The sequence below is a fragment of the Sarcophilus harrisii genome, chromosome 6 (genome assembly GCF_902635505.1).
Source record: "Sarcophilus harrisii chromosome 6, mSarHar1.11, whole genome shotgun sequence".
NCBI classification, from domain to species: domain Eukaryota; kingdom Metazoa; phylum Chordata; class Mammalia; order Dasyuromorphia; family Dasyuridae; genus Sarcophilus; species Sarcophilus harrisii.
Window position 1 is genome coordinate 219,987,419 of NC_045431.1, and position 22,847 is coordinate 220,010,265.

General features: G+C 40.3%; 1 protein-coding gene across 4 annotated transcripts in view; it reads left to right on the forward strand.

Moving 5' to 3' along the window:
* The first annotated feature begins 5,794 nt into the window (after window positions 1-5,794).
* Window positions 5,795-22,847, forward strand: part of CAPRIN1 (cell cycle associated protein 1) — a 41,862-nt gene continuing 24,809 nt past the window's right edge. For 2 of the 4 annotated variants that reach the window (XM_031942438.1, XM_031942442.1), the window contains exons 1-6: window positions 5,795-5,982; window positions 6,503-6,745; window positions 20,452-20,514; window positions 20,623-20,709; window positions 22,030-22,268; window positions 22,381-22,463. In XM_031942438.1, the coding sequence (XP_031798298.1) occupies window positions 6,503-6,745; window positions 20,452-20,514; window positions 20,623-20,709; window positions 22,030-22,268; window positions 22,381-22,463 (715 nt within the window). In that variant the 5' untranslated portion in view covers window positions 5,795-5,982. Of the gene's footprint in view, window positions 5,983-6,363; window positions 6,746-20,451; window positions 20,515-20,622; window positions 20,710-22,029; window positions 22,269-22,380; window positions 22,464-22,847 lie in introns of those variants that run through there. The other 2 variants (XM_031942440.1, XM_031942439.1) reach the window with 2 other exon arrangements.

Here is a 22,847-nt window from a genome sequence, read left to right on the forward strand (position 1 = left end):
CCACTGTTATCAAGGAGAACCGCATTTTAAGGGTCATTGCTATATACAATACAAATTTTCCATTAGTGGGAAAGAGGCATTATAGAATATGCATCACTTACAGAGAGACCGAGATTATGCTTCAATTGGCAAGAAGTCAGATAATTAGGGGCTCTGCAGCAAGACATTTGATAATCAATTTGTAAAGTGTTTCATATCATGCTGAATAAAAGATACTATAAATTCAGCATCTTTAAATTATTTAAATGAGAAATCTGTGATCAAATTGAGAACAGCAGATCAAGGATGCCAGTGAGCTCAATTTTTAAATTAGGGGCAGGTGTAGGGTACGCTTGAATCATAGAAAAGAAACTCAAATTCAAATTAGGCTGGTCACGAATTACAGAGCTAGCTGTTCCAAAAAAACCAGTCAAGTTTCCTTTCTTTGTAAGGCAGGGACTAATCAGTATGTTTCTGGCCTTTCATACTTCAAACTATACCTTATCCCAAAGCAGGTCGGTTCTAAAGATCATTTTGGGTTAATGTGATTTCAGTGTTGATCATTATAGATAACTAGACTAGACTGAAAAGCTTTATTTCTGCCAATAATGGAGGAGGAAGTTAGAAAGCAGGCAGTGAAATTGAATGGGAGTGTAGGTCACTGCACGATTTTAATGTCACTCAGAGTAGATATAGTCAGAAGCTAATTTCCCTGTCACCAAGCTCACCTCCTGTTTAGCCCCTAACTGAGCTAGGCTGCCCTTAGAAAACATGTCCTGCATTTGCTAGGTCTTTACAGGTTGGTAGAACCAGTCAGGACTTGTAGTCTCCATCTAGCCTTTGATAACCTTGGGTTACTGCCATGCCAGCGTGAAGCAATAGAACACAGCTTTAGTGAAGGAATGAATTCTTTTAAACTAGAGATTAATTCAAGTACATGGACAGATTTCAGGAGGTTCACGTACTTTTACGGGAAACCATTTACCTATTTATTTTCACCATCTTCTAACTGGGATTGAGCATTTCTTTCATTCATTTAAAAACATTATTCCGAGGAATCCAGAGAAATGGTTAAGAACATCTGCTCCCTAGCCTCGACCTACTCTTGGAACTCCTCCAGGAAGTTTTTTTGTTTCCTGATCTCAATCTAGCAATGACCTTTTCTCAATCTAACTCCCCTAACCCTACATAGTATTTTGTTTTATATGATTGATTAATCTCTTTAATAATTGTTTCTATGTTAAAGCATAATATGGTTTTAGCACTTAGTACTGGTTCACTGAGCCAGACCAGCTAAATATAGACTTTAAGGTCCCTTTATGCTGAGAGACTGGGTTGTCTTTTCTCTTCTGCCATTGGTTTGAGTCCCCATTGGTTGTTATTAAAGAAAAAAGTTTTTTTTTTTAATCTACCAAAACTTTGCTCTTTTCAACAATGAGTGATTCGGGCCAATTCCAATAGACTCGTGATGGAGCATGCCATCTGCATCTAGAGAAAGACTTTGGAGACTGAATGTGGATCACCACATGGTATTTCCACTTTTTTTTTTTTGTTGTTGTTTCTTGCTTGGTTTTCTTTTTTTGTCATTTTTTCCCTTTTGATCTGTTTTCTCTTGTGCATCATGATAAATGTGTAAGTATGTTTAGAAGAATTGCACATGTTAAATCCATATTGAATTACTTTGCTGTCTATGGGAAAGGAGAGATGGGGAGGGAGGGAGAAAAATTTGCAATACTAGGTTTTTCAGGGTGAATGTTAAAAATATTGTTTCATGTATTTTGAAAAATAAAAAGTTATTATAAATTTTTAAAAAGACCAAAAAATCTAAAAAGTCCATCAGAGATAGCTTGGTCAATAGAACATGAGACCTGGAATAGGAAAGCGCTGAGTTCAAATCCTTAGACATTTTATGAGTGTATGGCCATGGACAAGGCACTTAACCTCAATTTTCTCAACAGTAAAATGGGGATAACATTACCCAATATTATGAGCACTAAGTGAATGTAACGTGTCTAGAATGTAGTAGACTCTTGATAAAAGCTTGTTTCCTTGCTTCCTCTTTGTGACTCCATGAACTATAACATACCAGGACTTTCAATCCTCCACTATCTCAAGTTTTAAGTTCAGGTTGTTTCCATGACACTATCCATTTCATCCCATGCTGTCCTATTTTCCATTTGCCTTTAATCTTCCACATCAGGACAAGATTAGCATTATTATCTCAACGCTGATGGTTGTGTGACTTTGAGCAATCACTTCTGAGACAAGTTTCCTTATCCACAAAATGGGTATATCTGCTTTGTCTGTTTCATGGAGTTGCTGGAAAAAATTGTGCACAATATATAATCACATAAATGTGAGCTACGATTATCTTAATTTAGTGGAATAGGAAGGATAATACTGAACCAACCATGGGGCTAAGGCAGATAAAAACTAAGAAAACTTTCAAGTAATTATATATATATATATATATATTGATAGTGTCATAGGATCTTGGAAGGGACCTCAGAGACCATTTAGCTCAGCCCTATTTTACCAAAGTTCTGGAGGTCTAAGTAGGTAATGTCAGAAGTTAGATTTGAATTAAGGTTGATTCATGATTAACATTCCAATCTGAATTTTCATTGAGGGTAGTGGTTACTTTAGGTCCTCAAACAGATTCACAAGTCATGAAACTAGAAAGGCTTCAAGTGTAGACCAGACTCTGTACATATATACATACTTTATATACCTGGAATTGAATAAAAACTTAAGCCAAAAGGGGTCAAAAGTGTTAAAAATTTTAAGAAGCCCTGATCTACATCAATGGAGGACATATGCACAAGGTGAAGTTATATGTCCTGAAGTATCTTATATGAACTACATTAGCCCTTCTGTCACTAATTGGTGGAATTGGAGATTATGACAAAGGAGTAGCCAGCAGTCAGCTCTACAAGTAGTAAGGTACTTATTTTAGTGTACCTATACTTTACCTGTTATTAGGCGAGTTTCTTTGGCCTATTAACTGGTATGAGTAGGGTTAAAGAGATGGAGAAGTACATAGAAATGACTGCATAAGGCAGGCTGGGAGACAATGATTCAATTAAATCAAGCTTTACTGATCATAAGTTTTAGATACTGATGGTAGGAAAGATAGTCTTACAAATCAGTTCGATACAATAGATGTGAGATACAATATAAACAATTAAAATGGAAAACTAGAAAGCCAATTGCATAAGAAAGAACTTCTGGTTGGGAACATCTCAAGTCTTCATGGAAGTAGGTAGACAGGAATTTCAATAAGCAAAATGCCTCCTCTGTGCCAAGCATTGTGTTAGCAGTTTTCTCCTTGAAGCTTGATCAAAGATTAACAATGTACTGGAGCGCCACTCTGCAGAGTAGGGGCCTAGAGTTCCGATGGTCACTTTGGGGATCTCCACTCCCCCCACCCATTTAAAATAATGTGCCTTTTAAACATTCTTTAAGGCAAACTACTAATAATGTGGAGTAATTTTTTTCTCTGAGGATAGCGCCCCAATCTTGATCTCCTTCCTCTCACACTTGGATTACAATAGCCTCTCTACTGGTCTTCCTGCCCACAATCTCTAAGTCTACAAGATCCCCCTGGAATTTAAAAAAAAATCCATCATCTCACAATCTGTACAAAAAAAATGTTTAATAACCCTATTTTCCAAAAAATAAAGATTAAATTCCACAAGACCTGGCCTTCTGGGTACTTAGCAATTTCTGCTCTCCTCTGGAAAGTTTAGAGGTTGCATTAGATGATCCCTAAGGTCTTCAGATCCCGGAGATACTCCTGTGGCATACTGAGTTTTGCTAAGCACTTTCCATCCATTATCTCATTTGAGCCTAGCTACAGCCCTGTGAAGTATGTCACTCCCATTTTGCAAGTGATCAAACTGAGCTTCAGAGGAATCAGGTCACTTGTTCAAAGTCACCCAATGTGACCTTGAGGTGAGTCAAACCCACCCGATTCCGGGTTTAGAGGGATAGTCATTAAACTGGGCTGCTTATCATCCTACACCATCCTATCTCGCTGCTATTACCCAACCTGGGCTCGGGAGCAGCGCCTGTGAGGGATTTCAGCCAAACCAGCTCCTCTAGAGTCTTTCTGGTCACTTCCTGCCTTTGTTCAGCCTCTTCTCCCCACCGGTAGTGCTGTTCCTGTGTTTCTAAGTCACGCTTTTCGGGGGCCTATCTCGAGGGCCATTTCTTCCCTATTTCCTGTGATGGCAGATCCTGTTAAGCCTCATCTCCGAACCATAGCAAAGTGTCACTAGTGGCACTCACCCGGGCGCTCGTTTTGCGTCCCGCTCGCTCTTTTCGGCGAAACTGCCAGCCCCTTAAAGGGTAGGAGAACACGCTTTTGTGGATTCCCCTTTGAGTGCCTAGCACTTCGTCAATGCACCATCCACCCCGGGGACCTTTGGCAATAACCAGTCGCACTCCCCGGCGCGGGCAGCTGGTGTGTGAATGCGATGGTTGCATAATTCTTCCCCGTGCTCGTGCTGCCGAAGCCTTATTCCGGGAGGCTCGCACTGGCACTCTGCCGGCACCTCACTACCCCGACACCTACAGCACCGGCCCGGTACCTGTCCGGAAGTCTTCGGCGGCCCCCCACGGACGGGTGCTGAAGGCCCTCCCCACCCTAGCTCCCGTTAGCCCCTCCCCCCCCCCCCCCCCCCCCCCCCCCCCCCCCCCGCGCTCCCTCCCCCCCCCCCCCCCCCCCCCCCCCCCCCCCCCCCCCCCCCCCCCCCGAGCAGCCACAAGGTAGTTTTCATTGCCCTCCCTCCCCGCCCTCCGAGTCCGTGATTCTCCTTTCCACGACCAGACCGCGGGTGCCGGCCTTCCTCCCGCCGGGGCGAGTCCCACTTCTCGGCCAGCCCCACCCTCGAGGCCAGGACTGACCCACCGCCTACAGCGCCGGGTCTGTCTCACGTCGGTCGCGAGGCCTGTCCGGGTCCCTCAGGAGGAGCCCCTCCCCCCAGTTAATTTTGTGCTTATTTGTTTTTGGCTACACCGCTTCCTCCGGGACCGCGGGCTCTCGGGGGGGGGGGGGGCGGGGGGGAGGGGGGGGGGGGGGCAGGGGGGGGGGGGGGCGCCGGCAAACAGCGGGCGCTTCGCGATGCTCGCTGCTTCCTGGCCAAGTGCCCTTTTGCACACTCTTGCTGCACACTCTTGCTGCCCACTAGGCGACGGCTGGCGGAGTCACGTTCTTTGGGAGCATTTAGAGCGCGGAGAAGGGCTCCTCAGTACAGATCCCGAGTCCCGCTGCCCCGGCTAGTCCGAGCTTTCAGCGCCCTGCTAGGCACGCTTCGTCAGCTACAGGCCTGGGGGGGGCGGGGCGGGGGGGGGGGGTGAGGGCGGGGGGGGGGGGGGGGGGGGGGGGGGGGGGGGGGGGGGGGGGGGGGGGGGGGGGTGGCTAACCCCAGCTCCGCAACCCCGCCCCTCCATATAAGGGATGTGTCCATGCCTCCTCCCCTCCCCCGGCCGCTAGACACCTATTGTCCCCGGCCGGGCAGCCGCCGAGTTCGCCTGAAGGACCCGTCTCGGCCTAAAAAGCCCGGAGCGCCGTCGCCCGCTCCGCCGCAGGCCCCGCCGCCGCCGCCCGGGGCTGCTCGGCCAGAGGGCGCGGCGGCCGAGCGGCGCGGGCCCCGGGCCGCGGCGGCGGGCGGGCGGGCGGACAGGCATTCGCGGCGGGCAGGCCGCGGCGCCGCGCAGGCCCCCGGCTCGCTCCGCTCGTCGGCGCCCTCCCCTCCCCTCCCAGCTCCTTCCCCTCCCCTCGCCGGGCTCCCCTCCCCCCGGGCTGGCTAAGTCCCTCCCGCTCGCCTCCCTCTGCCTCACTAGCGGCAGCTCTCGGTGCAGCAGCAGGGCCGGGGCAGAGCGGCGCGGCGCGGCCTGAGCCCACCGGCAGACAGTACAATACAGCCCGGCACACACCGCCACCCTCCCCCCCGCTCGGCCGCCCCATTCCGGATCCTTAGCGGCCTCCGCGCACGCACGGTGAGCCCGGCCCCGGCGCGGCGGCGGGGGCAGCGGCCTCGGCTTGGGGAGGGGGCGGCCGCGGCCGCCGGCCCCGGCCAGTCCGGCCGTCCGGCCCGGCCCCGCTCCGCTCCCTCCCCAAGCCGCGGCGGAGGGCCGGCAGGGACCGTTGCTCGGCGGCCGTTGGCGGCGGGCGCTGCGAGGCCCCGCCCCCGGCGCGAGCTGCGGGCCCCGGGGCGACCGAGGCCGAGGGAAGAGGCTCGCGTGGGGGGTGGGGGAGGGATGGGTCCGGGGAGCGGGCCCGGCGCGCGCCTCGTTCTTGGCCTGCGCACGCGCGTCCCCTGCGCTCGCTCCCCAGCGCGCGCGCCCCCCGCCCCGACCCCCGAGCGTCGCGCGCGCGCCCCCAGTAGGGCGGGCTCGGCGGCCCGCCCGGTGCGTCGCGTTTTGTCCCGCGCCTGCCCCCGTCCGGCCTCGGGTCGCTCGCTCTCGCTCTCCCTCCTACCCCGGCCCTCTTGTCTTCTCGCCCCTCTCGGTGTCGAAGATGCCCTCGGCCACCAACCCCACCAGCAGCGGCAAGGCGTCCGGGCCGCCGCCGGGCTCCTCCTCCTCTGGGCCCGAGGCGGCGGCGGCAGGCGGCGCCTCGGGGCCCGCGGGCGCGGCGGCGGCGGGGTCGCAGCAGCAGCAGGCCGCGAGCGGCGGCGGCACCAGCTCGGTGCAGACCGAGGCCATGAAGCAGATCCTGGGCGTGATCGACAAGAAGCTCCGCAACCTGGAGAAGAAAAAGGTGCCTGGGAGGCGGGGAGGGGGAGGGGGCCCAACGGGCCGAGCCGGCCCCTCCTAACTGCTGCCGGCCCTTTTGTCTCGGGCCCGTGACCCCCGGGGCCGGCGAGGGGGCGCTGGGGGGGGAGGGGCCGCCGGGGCACATGGGCAACGAGGCGAACATGGCGCCGGCGACGGCGGCGAAGCGCTTCCCTGGGGCCGCGCCGCATTGTGAGCACAAAGCGAAAGCGGGCCCGGGAGCCTGGGGGGAGGGGGCCCGGATTCCGCCGCTCGGCCTTTTGTCTCCCGCCCGGCCCCGAGGCCGTCGGCCTCTCACCGAAGCCCTCTCGCGTGGCCGTGGGCAGCCCCCGGCCCCCCGGTCACGGCGAACACGGACTCCCCGTGCTGAGCGCTCTTATGCTATTCTCCTCGCCCCTCTCCCCCGGGAGGCGGGGGCTATTAATTATTGTCCCCATTTTACAGGTGAGGCCACTGAGGCAGATAAGAGGCCAGGGGACTTGGCCGGGGTCACCCGCCCACCCGGTGCCTGAGGCCTTCCAGACTCCCCGCCCAGCACCCACTGAACCTAGGCAATTAACGTTTTTTACTTAACGATAGTCCCCGTGTCCCCGGGGCCCGTGGGCGCCAGGCCCAGGGCGCCCCCTCTTCCCCGGGGCCCGCTGGAATCCAGTGGAAGCGGCCTGTAGCCCCCCGGGGCCTCGGGAACCTTGAGCAAGCGGAGGCCCCGGGCTTCGGGGCAGAGTGCAGAGGTTCCACCACCGGACTCGAGATGAGCAGCGGGCAGATAGCGATATTTTGGTTGAGAGAGGGAAAAATGCGCATCCTGAGGCTATTCTCCTTGTCCAAAAGAGAAGGGCGGTCGTTCGGTGCCTCTTCCTTTTCATTTAGCATCCCCGGATTCAGGGAATAGCTGGATTTTAGAGCACTGACTCCGTTGGTGTAGATGCATTGGAAAAAGCCTTCAGAGAATTTGTATTTTTTAGTCTCTTAATTTCTGTGTCTTTGTGTTGTGTAGTGAATGATATTCCACCCTTTCAGAATATTTTGAAATATTTTATGTTCTAATTGAAAACCCAGATATGCCTTTATAATAGTAAAGGGAAGTATTCAAAGTCGACATCAAAAGTAGTAGCTTGAGGAGCAAGCCGGTGGCCGATGACGTTCTTCCCTTCATTCTTGTAACTAGCCTTCTCTTAGTAGTTCACATACTCTATAACTGGATCATTGTTTAGAATTCGTTTATGCTCCTTGTGTCCTGGCTTAGGCTTGAGAACTCGAGTTAAGGGGAAGAACAGCAGTGTACAAAAAATTTAAACAAAAACCAAACACAGTTGGTGTAAAATTGAGTGTATTGTTATTGGACCTGTGTACTGTGTTTAGTGGCATTTCTGTATTAGTAAAAGTACAACTTTTCTTTCTATGCAGGAATATTCCAGTTAAAAGAAAAAACGATTATATAATCTGAACTAAATTCAATTTAGATTAGGTTATTCTACATATAGCTCATCCTGAAATTTCCTTAAAATTAATGAGCACCACTCAGTTTTCCCTCTAGTTTTTAGGAACCTTTCATTGTATCAAATGATACTTATATCTCTAAAATTTGCAATTGCTGTTGCAGTTTATTTTCCCTCTGAAGTTTATTTGACATCCAAATTCTTAGTTATACCCACTCATATTGGGCCTTTTCAGTGATATATTGTTTTTATGTGTGGACTCTAATAAAGGTAACATGGTGATACAAATTACATTGGAAAAAAATGACTAGTAGAAAATACTGTATCACTTGTAAATAAATCATTGGAGATTGAGATTATGTATATGATAGGTTTTTAAAAATCAAACAAGAATTATAGGGAAAGCATTTGTCCTAACTTTTTGGAATACTGAATTAATAGCTTATTGGGGAACGTTCTGAAGCATCGTGCACAAATAACTTTACAATTTGGGTCAATTGGACATTACTCATTTTCCCCCTAAATGATCTGGCCAGGGCTAAAAAAATTTTTTTATCTTTTTCATAAGTTATGAGTTTACTAGTGTAGAATTAGGAAAACTGATGAAATGAAATTAACTCCTTAGGTGGAGTTGTTGATGATTTTGAAATAAAATAAAGAACAAAATCATTTTTTGGTATGGAAAAAATCAATATTTAGATTCTTTTTACTTTTACTATTAAAAACTCCATGTAAAGGAGCTCTTCCACATGGCCTAAGAACTTTTCCCTACATTTTGTTCAGTCTTTGTTCCTGTGTAACTAGTTCCCATGGTGAACTTTTTTTATTTCTCCCTCTTAAGGGATCCTCTAATTTCAGTTTTAGGAAAATTAAGGGTTTGTTCAATAAAAGTTTTGTCTAGTTGGATGAAAGAAATTTTTTTCCTTTAAGTTGTTTGTTTCTTGGGTATGACATAATAGTTTGGCCTTTGAAATACCTCTTTGTAAAAGATGAATTTAAAAGTACCTGAGAACTGAAGCTAAAAGTTGTATTATTTTAAAGTTCTGCCTAACTCAGAGGTGAGGAGAAATAAATAGAAGAAGTAGCATTTTGAAATGTTTTTATGTTAAATTTGAGAGTAACACTGAATCGGTGTAACTTAGGGAGACTTGGCAGTGACTGTAGTAAGTAAAACATTAGCCAATCTTACCTTTCTGGAAAAACAGAAACTGATAGCTTTGTAATTAATATGAAACCCTTTCTGAAAATCACTGCACAGAGTAATTGTTGAGAATTTCATGTTTCATTAAATATTCCTGTTATTGAAGTCTTTTATAGTTAGCATTAATGGGGGCGGGGGATGGGGGGAGTGATCTGGTTGTAATGTAGGCCCTTCTTAAGAAACCTGAATGTGGTGTGGGGTACTGCATTTTTTTAATGGGGCTCTCTCATTTGTTAGGTGACAGAAAATAAAATCATGAATGTGCTCTACTTTTTCCTTGTAGCCAGGTTATAGGATAATCAATTCTTGAGGCCAAGAGATGAATTTTTTGCTCATATAAGTGTTTGGTTTGTTAACACGTGCATTTAGTTAGTATAGCTTTTTTCACTGCATTGCAGAGGACAAGGTGGCTTCATGTTGTGCATTCACCTTGGCAAAAAGGAAAGAAGCTTTAATACTGATTTTTTAAAGTAGACCAAGTTATCCTTTTCAAAATAATTCAGAGTGATGATTTTAGTATGAGAAATATGTTTTTGTATATTTGACCAAGGATTAAAATGAAATTTTTGTATCTCCTATTAAAGTTTTCATGCCTTAGTAGGAAAAAAGTATATCACAGAAACAAATGATTACTAGCATTTATATGAGGTTTTAAGATTGGCAAAGTGCTTTATACTACTTTTTTATTGGTAGATAAGAAGTAGATATAGATGAGGAAACGCCCCCAAAGTGGTTACAGACTTGTTCAAGGTCACTCGCATACAGGGATAAGACCGGAAATAGGATGTGAACGCTTCAGGTCATTTCACCCCCCCAAGTCCAATCTTCTTTTTAATATATCACACTCTCTCTAATCAGAATACAATTTAAAACCCCAGATTTTTTTTCCAAAACATTCTGAAATGGGGAGTTTGACTTAGTTTCAAGTCTTACGATGTTTGAGTCCTTTCCTGAATTCCCAACAAGTACCAAATCTCTTTCTCTAGAAGGGAGTGGGAGTGATAGCAGTTCTCAGACACTTGGGGTTTTAGAAGCATTTCTGTAGTCATAGCAGCTGCCCTGGTTTTTCTCATGCATGACAATGACTCTTCTACAGCCTAGGACCTTGGACTTCAAATCCAGTTCTCCCCTCCCCCCCTCACAGTGAGCACTGCCTATGGTTAGTTTTGTAACAGTCTTAAAGTTTGCTAACTTGTAAAAGACATGAGTATGATAGATTTCTAAAATTTTAGAAATGGCATGCCACAAATCTTTCATCTTTAGCTCAAGGTTGGTTTAAGTAATTTAATTTCTATGGGAACATCTAGGTCTAAAAGTTTTTTGATCTTTTGACTAATTCATTCATTATGGAATTTAGTGTCCACCTGCATGATGAACAGACCACATAAAATTCTATAGAAGTTAGATAATGTCTGCTTGCTTTTTTTAGCTAGAAGAAAATTTTATTTTATGGGGAATTTTTAATATACTAGATTTTAAACCATGGAAACAACAGTGTTGTATAAATGATTCTGATAGGGCTCATTTTGCATCAGTTCTTTTGGATCTTCGTAAGGTTTCTCTGCATTCAGTCCTTGAGTCATTTTTTAAATAGTGCAATAATCCATTACATTAATATGCATTGTTTGAAGCCAAATATTGGGAATAATGAGAGAAATTTCATCAGAGTCCACTTCTTTCAGTGGAAACCGTCTTTAGAGGTAATTTAGTCCAAACTGTGGGTTGTGTCCCTTTATGGGGGTCACATAATTGAATGTGGGGATTGTGAAATTGATTTATTAGAGTAAATAATTGATTTATATGCTTATTTTATATACTTAAATACCCAGGGTCCCTTAAAAATTTGTTGAGGGAAAAGGGATCACAAGTGCAAAAAAGTTTGATACCATTTGCAGAATCCTATCTTCAATGCCCTTGACAATTGATCTCCAGGGATCTCTCCGCCAGTTCATTCCTCTGGAGAGTTTTCATTTTGCACTTTCTACTCACTGCTCATAGTTTTGCTTACTGGGGCTAAACAGAACGAGTGAATCTCTTTTACATATTGCTCCCTTGTCTTTTTTTGAGCCAAATATTCTGTCTCTTGAACTAATCCCCATATGGCATGAATTATATAGCTCTTTGATTTTCCTTGCTCCCCTGAATTCCCTGTTTTACCTTTGTCCTTACTAATATGTGACTATTAATAATATCCTATATGTCTGTCCAGGGCAGAGTATAGTGCTTCTCTGGCATCCTTAAATAAGGATATTCTAACTTGATGTGTTTTTAAGTTTATATTAGTTTCCTATTGTTGCTGTATCTTTCTATTGATTTAATTTTTTCTTTTTTATTACTAATTTGAAACATACAGACCTTTCTGTATATAAAGGGTTATATATGAAACTGAAAGTTTTTGAAGAGCACATTAAAATTTAATGTTAACAAAACTTATATTTGTGTGCCTTCTGAACTTGATTCTGTTCTCTTTTGTGTATTTAAAAAAATTTTTTTTTTGGTGTCACTATCAGTATTTCCCCTCACCATGACTGACAATCTAGAATTCATTTCATATTTCAACATCTTTTTCCTAAGGTCAGTGATTATTGGTCATTGCATTGGAAAGAGTTTTTCTTTACAGTGTTGGAGGTATTGTATTAATAAGCCTCCTGGTTATATTTTCTTTGCATCAGTTCTTTCTGGACTTTTTAAGGTTTTTCTGCTTCTGCCCTTTTATTTTTTTCTTAGGATGCAATAATGCGTTAGATTCATATTTTGTCACTATTCATCTGTTCTGCAACTTATGGTGGTTCACTTTGTGTCCATTTATTTGCTGCTACAACATCTTTTTTGTACTTAGGAGATCTTTCTTCTGTGTTATTGATCTCTTTGGGTTATGTGCATAGTAGTAGTAGTATCACTGGGCTAAAGAGTATGCAGTGTGGTGACTTTTTGGTAGATTACAAATTGCTTTTCAGAATGATTGTACCAATTCACAATCCCATCGACATCGAAATAATGGACCGATTCTCCTACAGTTCACTAAGCTTGCAGATGACTAAAATACCTAGGGGAAAAGGACTATCTAAATATGTCTCCCTCATCTTATACTCATTTTTTGTATTTTGAAGCTAAATGTAAGATTCATATCATATTCTTATATCACTTTTAGCATCTCAAGATATTTTTTGAATCTTGATTTTGTTATCTAATTTGATAATATGCCATCTGTACCTATATCTAAATTTGATTTAAAAAGTGCTTTAAATAGTAATGGCTAAGCACAGTTCCTTGGAGAAATTGACTAGAATGCTCAATAAGCCAATGATTCTTTACATCTAGTCCTTTAACTAGTTTAGACAGAATACACATATTTATTTGTCAGGCAAATAGGTCTTGTGGAATGACATGAAAGACTTGGTAAGCTACCTGTAGCATTACCGCTATCAATCCAGTAACTAATGAAAAAGGAAATAATGGTTAGTCTGCTTAGACTTGTTTTCAGTAGAGTCGTGTTGGTTGACTGCTATTGCATCCTTTTTAAAATATGTTCTAACTCACTGTTATAACTATTCTTATAAATAAAGGAATTGCTAATGGAAGTATATTGATAACTCATTGAAACATCAGTGTTTTGTCATGGAGTTGCTAGGAATGACAACTTTTTCAAGCTTCAGATGGAAACTTTCTCAGTAGTGTACAAATGACAGAAAAGAGTTGTTAAGTAAGAGAATACGGATGTGTGAATTTTCTCTGCTCGGTTTTGAGTCTTTTGATTCATATTGTTGTTCTTTTGGGGAATTGTTTGAATTTTTCTCTTGGCAGTGAATAGAAGAGGTTGTTTTTTATAGGGCATATTTAGGATGGGTCATCTCCTAACTTAAAAAAAAAATTTCACTTTCAGCTGTTTTTGAAACTGTGTGAACCCAGAAAGAGAACACTTGCTTCTTTAGGTTTTACCAGGACTAATCTCTTTACTGAGAAAGATGAAGCTTTTCATTCCACTGTCTCAACCAGATTGATTTTCACTTTTTCTGCTTCTGTAGCAATTTTACCACTCAATTTAATACTTAGACTTAAGAATACAAAAGAAGAATGATTTCTTTGTGTCTTCTCCCCAAGCTTGTAATGTTCAGGTTAGAACCAGGGATCCTGTCCATATGTACCCTACAATGCCTTGTACCTAGAATTATTGAATATACATTCAATTGATTCAATGTGAAATTTTATTTTGTTAATTGGATCAAGAAAGTATGTAGATGATTTCTGAAGCAGCAAAGTTCTGTTGTAAAGAACTACTCTTAGTGGAATTTATTAGAGCAGAATTCAATGTAATGGAATTTTTCTATCTCAGTTTTGAGGTTGGATGAGTAGGCCAAATGATTTTAAGTGTTTAATGGTGTGTTTGAAAGGTTAGCAGTGGGAAAGAAATGAATAAGCATTTATTTGGCACCTAGTTGTTAGGCAATGTGCTAAAGACTTCCCAAAAAACCCTCATTTGATCATGGGAGATAGATAGGCACAGTTAACACACCCATTTTATATATTTGAAGAAACTGAAGCAAGCATGTTGAATGAATTGTCCAGGCTCTAACAACTTAGTATATTAAACTAGTTTTGGACTCAGATTTTCCTGACTCCAGAATTATTACATAGAATCACATGGAATTCTTACTAACATAAGAAAATTTCTTAAATTGTTCTTAGAAACATTTTAGAAATTGAATTATACTCTGTTATTGTTAAGCAAAGGAATGGATCCAAATTTTGAAACTGACTCAAGCTTTGCTAATTCTAAATTCAAGCTGAACTTTGGTGAGATATTTGGTCTTCATCTTTAAATACCCAAATAATTCAGAAGATATATTCAGATTAACTACCATCAGTTTGTATCTTTAAAAATGTGGAAATGTTAAACAATTATTTCAGGACAGTAATTATTATTTACTAAAGGGATGTATATACTCACATCTTTTTCTTTCTAGAATCACCAGTTCCATAGTTTTCAGTTGTTATCTAGTGCCAGGACTGTACAATGATACTTACATGGATGCATGTTAAACTTTGTCATTAATTTCATAAAGTTGGAATCAATAAAGAATTTTTTTGGTATAGTAATAATCACCTGGGAATGCTATGGAGCTGGAGACCAAGAGAAGTCTCTGCTTGAATGCTTCTAGGCTCTCCATCTCAAGTCAGACCTTTATTGTTGGACAGCTCTAATGGCTTTAAATTTATTTCCTTAGCTGAAATTTCCAAATTGATACCATCCATCTCTGGTTTTAGAAAAAGGGAACAAGATAAGACCTTGAATTGTTTGTCTTTGTGCTTATGCTGTTTAATCTCTAAACTATGTTTCATTCTCTTCATTTATTATTCTATATACAGGTTTAAAAAAGACATTTTTATTTTTTTATAAATTTTTAATTCTTTGTTTTAGACTTTATTTCTTCTGATGATGTCACTATACATTTGTATTATTCTGTAGCCACCCATGCTTTTCTGCTTATTCTAATTTTTGTTAATTAATGTACTTTTAAAAATGAGGCTCACTGGCAAGTTTTATGCTGCCATATCGGATTTTTCCCTGTTTCTTCTGCAAGATTCTTTTCTCATTAAAATGTTGATTATTTGAATAGCAATTAAACAGTCATTTTTATTAAGTATTTACTATGAACAAGATGCTGGAAATAAAATTTATAATTTCTGTCATCAAGGAGTGCACATTCTATTTGATGGGGTACCACATTAACACAATTTACAAAGGTAAAAATAAGATAATATATTATTAATGCTTTAACAATTGGAAGATATATGGTTTTTTCTTTTAAATTCAGGATTATTTTCACTTGTTGGAAATAGGTAAATCTTTTTAATATCAATAGGAGGATGTGGAAGAGGCAACAGAGCCTGGGCAGGGAGGGATGGCTTGGAATCTGTGCTTGGAGGGAGTATCCAGGTCATCAACAAATATATTGGCTTAGGCACTCTGCTTCAGGCACTGCCAAGTATTCAGTTACAATAAAATAACAGCAAAGAAGTTGTCTCTTCGGGAACATCATGTACATAAATGTTAGATACAGAGCAATTGAAAAGTAGTCTTGGAGGGGAAGGCATTAGCAAATAGAGGGGATGGCAGAAGAGAAGAGACTGGCCCCAGATGGACCAGGAAAGGCCTTCTCTCCTGGAGGAAATAGCACTTGAACTGAATCCTAAAGAAAGCAAGTTAGGGATTTTAAAAGGTAAATAGGAGGAGGGTGAGCATTTGAAGTGTGGGGGGAAAACTATTGCTAGAACCATGGAGAGGGAGTCCCTCTTTGAGGAGTAAGAAGTAGAATAAATGGGGCAAGACTGTAGATCACATGAGTAGATGCTATAAAGAAATGACAAAATCTGGCAACAGATTAGGAGAGTAATGAATTGGAGGAGGTTGTGAACCTGGGTGACATTGAGGATGATCATTTGACAGGAATTGGAAAGATGGGGGAGAGAAAATTTGGGATCTGTAGATCTGGGAATTATTTGCATAAAGATTATGATTGAACTCATGAGAGTTGATGGGAAAAACCAAGTGAGAGAGTACATAAAGAAAAAGACAGGGTATCCCTCCCAGTTTGTGGTGGTGGTGGTGGTGTGAAGATCTTACAAGAGAGCTGAACAGTGGTCACATACATAGAAGGAACAAGAGAACTGTCCCGAAAACTCAAAAAAATGGTATCCAGATGAAAAAATATGCTCAATTATGTTAAATGCTATGATGTCAAGAAACATGAGAACTGATAAAAGTCTATTAGATTTGACAGTTAAGACATCATTGGTAAAAAAAAAAAAAAAAAAAGAAAAAGAAAAGAAAATTCAGTTTTTTTTTTTAAATTCCAAATACCCTTTCTCCTTTTCCACCCATTGAAAAGCCTCCCTTCCTGCTCCCCCCCCCCAATGAAACCCCTTATAAATTGTATAATGATGCAAAACAAATTTTTATATTAGCCACATACATAGAAGGTAAAAGACCAGGAGAAAATATTTGGAGATGGATAGCATTTCATTGTGAATCCTTTAGAATTGTGGTTTGGCATTGTGATAAGCAGAGTTACCTTATCTTTCAGAGTAGATTGTCTTTACATTATTGCTATTATCATATGGTCTTGTTCACTTTATTTTGTATCAATTTGTATAAGTTTTTCCAGGTGTTTTTTGAAATCACCTCCTTTATTTCTTACAGCACAATAGTATTCCATTGCATTGAAATACCATGACTTGTTCAGGCATTCCCTATCCCCCCCTCAGTTTTCTATTCTTTGCCACCACAGAACTGTTATCAATATTTTTGCACATATGGATCTTTTTCTTTGAGCTCTTTGGGTTATAGGTTTGGACATAATTCCAATCAGAAGGATTGAATTAGTTCACAGCTGAATTAATGTCCCTATTTTCTCAGAGCCCCTACAATATTTGTCTTTGATAATTAGGACAGTTTTCCACTGAAAAAAGATGGAAGTTAGATGACATAGGGTGTAGGAGAGAGTTTGAGAAGTGTAAGCATTTTTTTTGTTGTTGTTGTTTTATTTTGTTTTGTTTTTTGAGTTTACAGCTGAGGAGAAGAAAGAGGACTAAATGACTAAACAACTGGAAAACAACCATGACCATTCTGGTCACTTGTGGGCAAATTGGAAAGTTGGGCTCTACATACTTAGAATACTGGTGACAGCATGGCAGTGAATTCCATTTGCGACCCATTTATAATGATAATAAGCTGCCATCAAAACAACTAAGAAATTCAGACCTGGTCTGTCACTTAGAATTGAAGTTTGAATGGGTATATTACTGTTAATCTTAAATTTAGGTTATAGGAACAAGGCTTGTGTGAATGCTATAGTAGTATCTAAGAGATAAGAATTAATTTTTCATTAATTGTACAAGATAATTATATTTTATTAATATATATGGAATATATTGTCTAGATCTTTTATTAAAGAAAATTTGACCTAATTTGTTATTTTTTTTTATATTCTTTATTTTACTTTTTTCTCAATTACATGGAAATAAAAATTTAAATTTTTTTTTTAAATTTTGAGACCCAAATTCTCTCTCCCTCCATCCTTTCCCCTCACATCTCTTTGATAAGGCAAGCAATTTGACATGATGGATTAAACATATCTAGTTATGCAAAACATTCCATATTATTCATGTTTCAAAAGAAAATGCAGGCCAAAAGACCTCAGAATAATAAAGTTTAAAAAGTATAACTCTGCATTCAGATTCAATCAGTTCTTTCTCTGGAGATGAATAGCATTTTTCATCATAAATTCTTCCCAATTGTATTGCAGAGAATTACTAATCACTAAGTGGATCATTATATAATATTGCTGTTACTATGTAGAGTGTTCTCTGGTTCTTTTCACTTAGCATGATTTCACTAAGTCCAGATTTTTCTGAAATATCTTGCTTCTCATTTCTTATAGCACAATAAAATTCCATTACAATCATATACCACAATTTGTTTGGCTCTTCCCCAAATGATTGGGTATGCCTTAAATTTCAGATTCTTTGCCAGCAGAAGAGCTGCTATAAATATTTTTGTACTGATAGGTCTTTCCCCCTTCTTTTGGATCTCTTTGGAATACAGACCTAGTAGTAGTAAGCTAATCAAAGGGTATGAAGTTTAAGCATGGTTCCCAAATTTCTCTCTAGAATGGTTGAATCAGTTCACAATACCAACAATGCTTTGGTTTCCCAATTTTCCTACATTACCCTTAGGAGAATATTTGTAGGTTGAAAGGATCAAAATATTGTGGATTATTTCATAGGTGACAAGGTAGTTAAGTTAAGCACGGTGGATAAGAGTGCTGGGCCTGGAGTTAGAAAAACTCATGTTCCTGACTTAAAAGCTGGCCTCATAAAGTGTGACTCTGGGCAAGTCACTTGAATCCTGTTGGCCTCAGTTTTCTCTTGTGTAAAAATAAGCTGGAGAATGGAATGGCCACCCACTCCATTTTCTCTACCAAGAAAACCCTAAATGAGGTCATGAAGAATTAGACATAACTGAGATGACTGAACAATAAAAATAATTTCATAGGTGGTAAGGAGCTGCTTAGTTATATAAAATTTCACTTTGGACCTGTTACTATGGACTTGAATGTAGCATTAGATCTGTTTTTGGCAGACAGACCTCTTAATTGCACAAAAAAATACTGTGCTGGGAGAAAGAGCCTAGATAAGATCTGGATCTTTGATTGCTTACTATTGTGTAGTAGAAACATAGAACTGTATTATAATCATGTGCCTTTACCAGACTAGCTGCATACTGTCTATCTTCAGAGAAAGAACTGATGAACTCTTAAGTAAAGATTGAAGCATATTATTTTTCACTTTATTGCTTTATTTCTTTCAACATGATCTAGAAATAAGCTTTGCATGAACTTCATGTATAATGGGTATCATTGTTTGCCTTCTCAGAAGATGGGGGAGGGATTGAGGAACAGAGAGAATTTGGAACTCAATTTTTAAAATGAGATATTGAATTGTTAGCACACAATGATGCTAATAATTTTCATGTGAAATAATAAAAGTGGAAGATACACACACAATGCCAGTAAGGTGTAGAGATTAATAAGAATTGGAGGCGTGTTTTCTGGGATTTGCAGATGGAAATATTATTTGAATTGGCCTTCAAAAATAATCTGGGGCAATGGTTAAGGCACTCCACGTGTTTGTTTTTGATATTTGTTTTTCTGGGAATAATTTTGAATATTGGCATGAAGTCCTAGCTTAGAATTGATAATTATACCGACAACTTTGTGATTTTTGAATTTTAAGGCTTTTTCCTTTAGTTAGTTCTTAAAGGGATATATTCTTACCATGAAAAGATGACTCGGAAGTTGTCAAGCTGTAAATTAGCAATACTTTCAGATTTGTTCATAATTTATTTCTAGGTGGAGGTGGGGAATCTAAAGCGAGAAACATCTAGTCTTTGTGGGCCACCCAATTGATGAGAGGAAGCTGGAAGAGAGTGCTCTTGTCTCCTGAGAATGACGTGAAGCACATATTTCTCCAATCTTTGGGTCCCAGGAAAAACCAATCAAGTATTATGCAGATTAGAATCAATATGGATACATATTTGTGTTAATATTTAATTTTTCACAATTCTTTAAATGTTAGGGCAAACCCTACCTCCGTGAAATCTAGTCTGAGAATATCAATTCATAGAGATTACTCTTCTTTAATTCCTTTTTTATTTAAGTGTCTGTAAGGGACAATCAGTTCACTGGCCCTAATAGCTTATACCATATAATTTGCACTTCATTTTTTTGCTTCTGTATATTAAAAAAAAGAAGATAAATGAATAAATAAAAAATGTATTTTTAAGCCACAGTAAAACAAATATATTTCTATTCATACTTTAAATGAAACTACTTTTAAGGATCTTTAGCAGCTTATTTGAATTTAGTACTTTATATCAGTACCCTGAAGCTATTTATCATATAGGGGCTCCTTTTAGATTATCCTGATCTTTATTGTTTTATAACTATTTTTGCTATTGTAGCAGCCCCAAACTACACCAGAAAGTTTCAAAACTTGGTTGATGGTCCAATTATAGCACCTTATAAAAGTGTTGTGGAACTTACAGCTTTATCTTGTTTTAACTGATTAAGCAGGAGAGGAGCATTCCTTAGGCTTGTAACCTTGTTGTTGCAGGGGGTTTGTCACTTATGTCTTTGTCTTGCTGTTTTAAGAATTGTTTTCTGTGCTTTCGTACCTCATATAGCTTCTAGGATTTAAAAAAAAATACCCAGAAGTTTTTTTTTTTTTTATTTAAAACAAAGATAAACTTATGAGTTTAATCCATTTAATTTTATATTACGTTAAAAGTTGCCATTGTGTCTTTTAGAATATTCTAATATACTTATTGGAAACCTTGTTATTACTGGTTTGGCAAACTCAGCAACAATTACAACTGGGAGAAATCTAAAGTATATAAATCAGAGTGAAACTTAATGTAGGTTAGTTTTATAGCTTTGTCATGCTTTTTAATATGCTTAATTTAACTTTTTCCTGAATATTTTTTTAACTTAGGGCAAGCTTGATGATTACCAGGATCGAATGAACAAGGGGGAAAGACTAAATCAAGATCAACTGGTAAAGAGCTTAAATTTGTTTAAATATTATATTTGTGCTACTATAAATAAGAAAATAGTTACTTTAGTTTTATGTGTTTCCAATAAAGACAAACTCTTGTCTTTGTAGGATGCAGTGTCTAAGTACCAGGAAGTCACAAATAACTTGGAGTTTGCAAAGGAGCTGCAGCGGAGTTTCATGGCCTTGAGCCAAGATGTAAGTAGTTAGGGGATGACTAGTGGCAACACATGAGCTTTTATATTAAGCATTGGGATTATAACAAAATGACTGTTCACCTTCTAGTCCTGGTTCTCCCACTTAATAGTAGTATGACAGTTATATTAACTTGAGGTAATGAGGAGAATAAATTTAAAGATGTTATAATAAATATTATTTAAATTCTTTTCTGCTTTTAAAAATCTATAATCTAGATAAGTGGAATAAGAAAAAAGTTTTAGATTCCAAAGGATATATCAGCAGCTCAAGCTTTTAAATAGCAGCACATTAGGGATGTTTAATTTAGTCACTATATATATGCTCTGCTACACATCACATCTAGATTCTTTACAAAGTAGGTGGTCTTTGAGAATTTTGTGGCTAAAAAGCTTATCACCTGTATCCAATGAATATAATGAATGGAAATAATGAATTTCTCTGAGTGTAGGACAGCTGACAACCCAGTCTTTCATTAGGCCTGTATGTGAAACCGTTCCAACTTTGTTTAGGATTTGCTAGAGCTGGCAATTCTTTTGGAACCCATGGCCACTTTTGTGCCATAGTGAGAATTGAAATAGGACTCTCAAAGTTAGTTTCAAAGATGTTAAAAATTAGTAAAATCCAACATTTATTTACAAGTCATTTTCACCTATGTTATAGTTTAAATATTACTACTTTGAGGAAGACCTCCTTTGTTAATTTATGTCCTTAAGTTTTATATTATAGCTAGCCATCCCTCTTTCACCAGAGAAATGTCCTTTTTGGGTTTTAGGTAATGTGGTATAGAGCAGAGGTGTTAAGAGTTTGAGGCTCAGCCTCCCCCTTTTCTCCCCCCCCCATCCTCTTCCATTTGAGTCTTGCACCACTGGTGTAGAGAAAAGACTATTTGATTTGGTAAGGAAGGATATTTTAATTGTAGGACCATAAACAAATTATCTAAATCTTTAAACTTCTGGTTTTTTTCCATCTGTAACAATACTCAGTAGTAACTACTTGACAAGATTATTATGAGAAAAGTGATTGAGAAAGCTCAAAAATAATGCTTTTTTTAGTCAATAAGCAAAGAAAATAGAGGATGACAATTCTTTATTTTAAAGTTATAATATGAAAATTTGATAACTTGTGTGGCAATTGATGAACCTGGACTTTCTAATGTTAAAGGCAGTTAAAGAGTGATACACTGACCTCAAGAATCAACTACTGGATTGAATGATTTAGTTAGACATATCTTGCATGTATTTTAGTTCGTGATGATTTAAAATTTACTGTAGACTTGAATGTAAAATATTGTTGATTATTTAAAATGTTCTCCTTTGGTAGATTCAGAAAACAATAAAAAAGACAGCCCGACGAGAACAGCTCATGCGAGAGGAAGCAGAACAAAAGCGTTTAAAGACTGTCCTTGAGTTGCAGTTTGTTTTGGACAAGTTAGGCGATGATGATGTCCGCAGCGACTTGAAGCAAGGCGTCAATGGTGTGCCCATACTAAGTGAAAATGAAATGTCAGTTCTGGATGACTTCTACAAACTAGTTCAACCTGAACGGGACATGAGCATGAGGTATGCTAGTGATGGCATTTGGAAAATGCAGGATTTTTACAGGCATTGTTTTAGATTTATTAAGATACTAAATGAGGCCATCCCCACCTTCCACTCTCCTCTTTTTTTAAAGGTTGAATGAACAATATGAACAAGCATCCATTCATCTGTGGGACTTGTTGGAGGGAAAGGAAAAACCAGTATGTGGAACAACCTGTAAGTAGCTCTGATGTCAGTAGTAGGGGTTTGTTTTTTGAACAGAAGGAGAATCCTTCAGGGGGCAAATTTAAGAATGTTAGAAATGTTCATGAATAATCACTAGATACATTCTTCCATTGATATGACAACTTAGGAGTATGCCAATTTCAGCTAAAATTTAAGTGAAGAGCAGTTATATCTATTCAAGCTTGTGACTGGCAAACTGCTGGCCCAGCTTTCCTATATGTTACTTGTTCCTGTGCTGCTCTGGGGTCAGTAGTTTATACTGTGTTTATGCTTAGTCTTTTGTTATATTTAGTCAATGAAATTAGGTCAGCCTTGTAAAAAGGCCACTTAAACCAAACACAAGTAAGGGATTTTTGCTGAGGTATAGGAAATAAT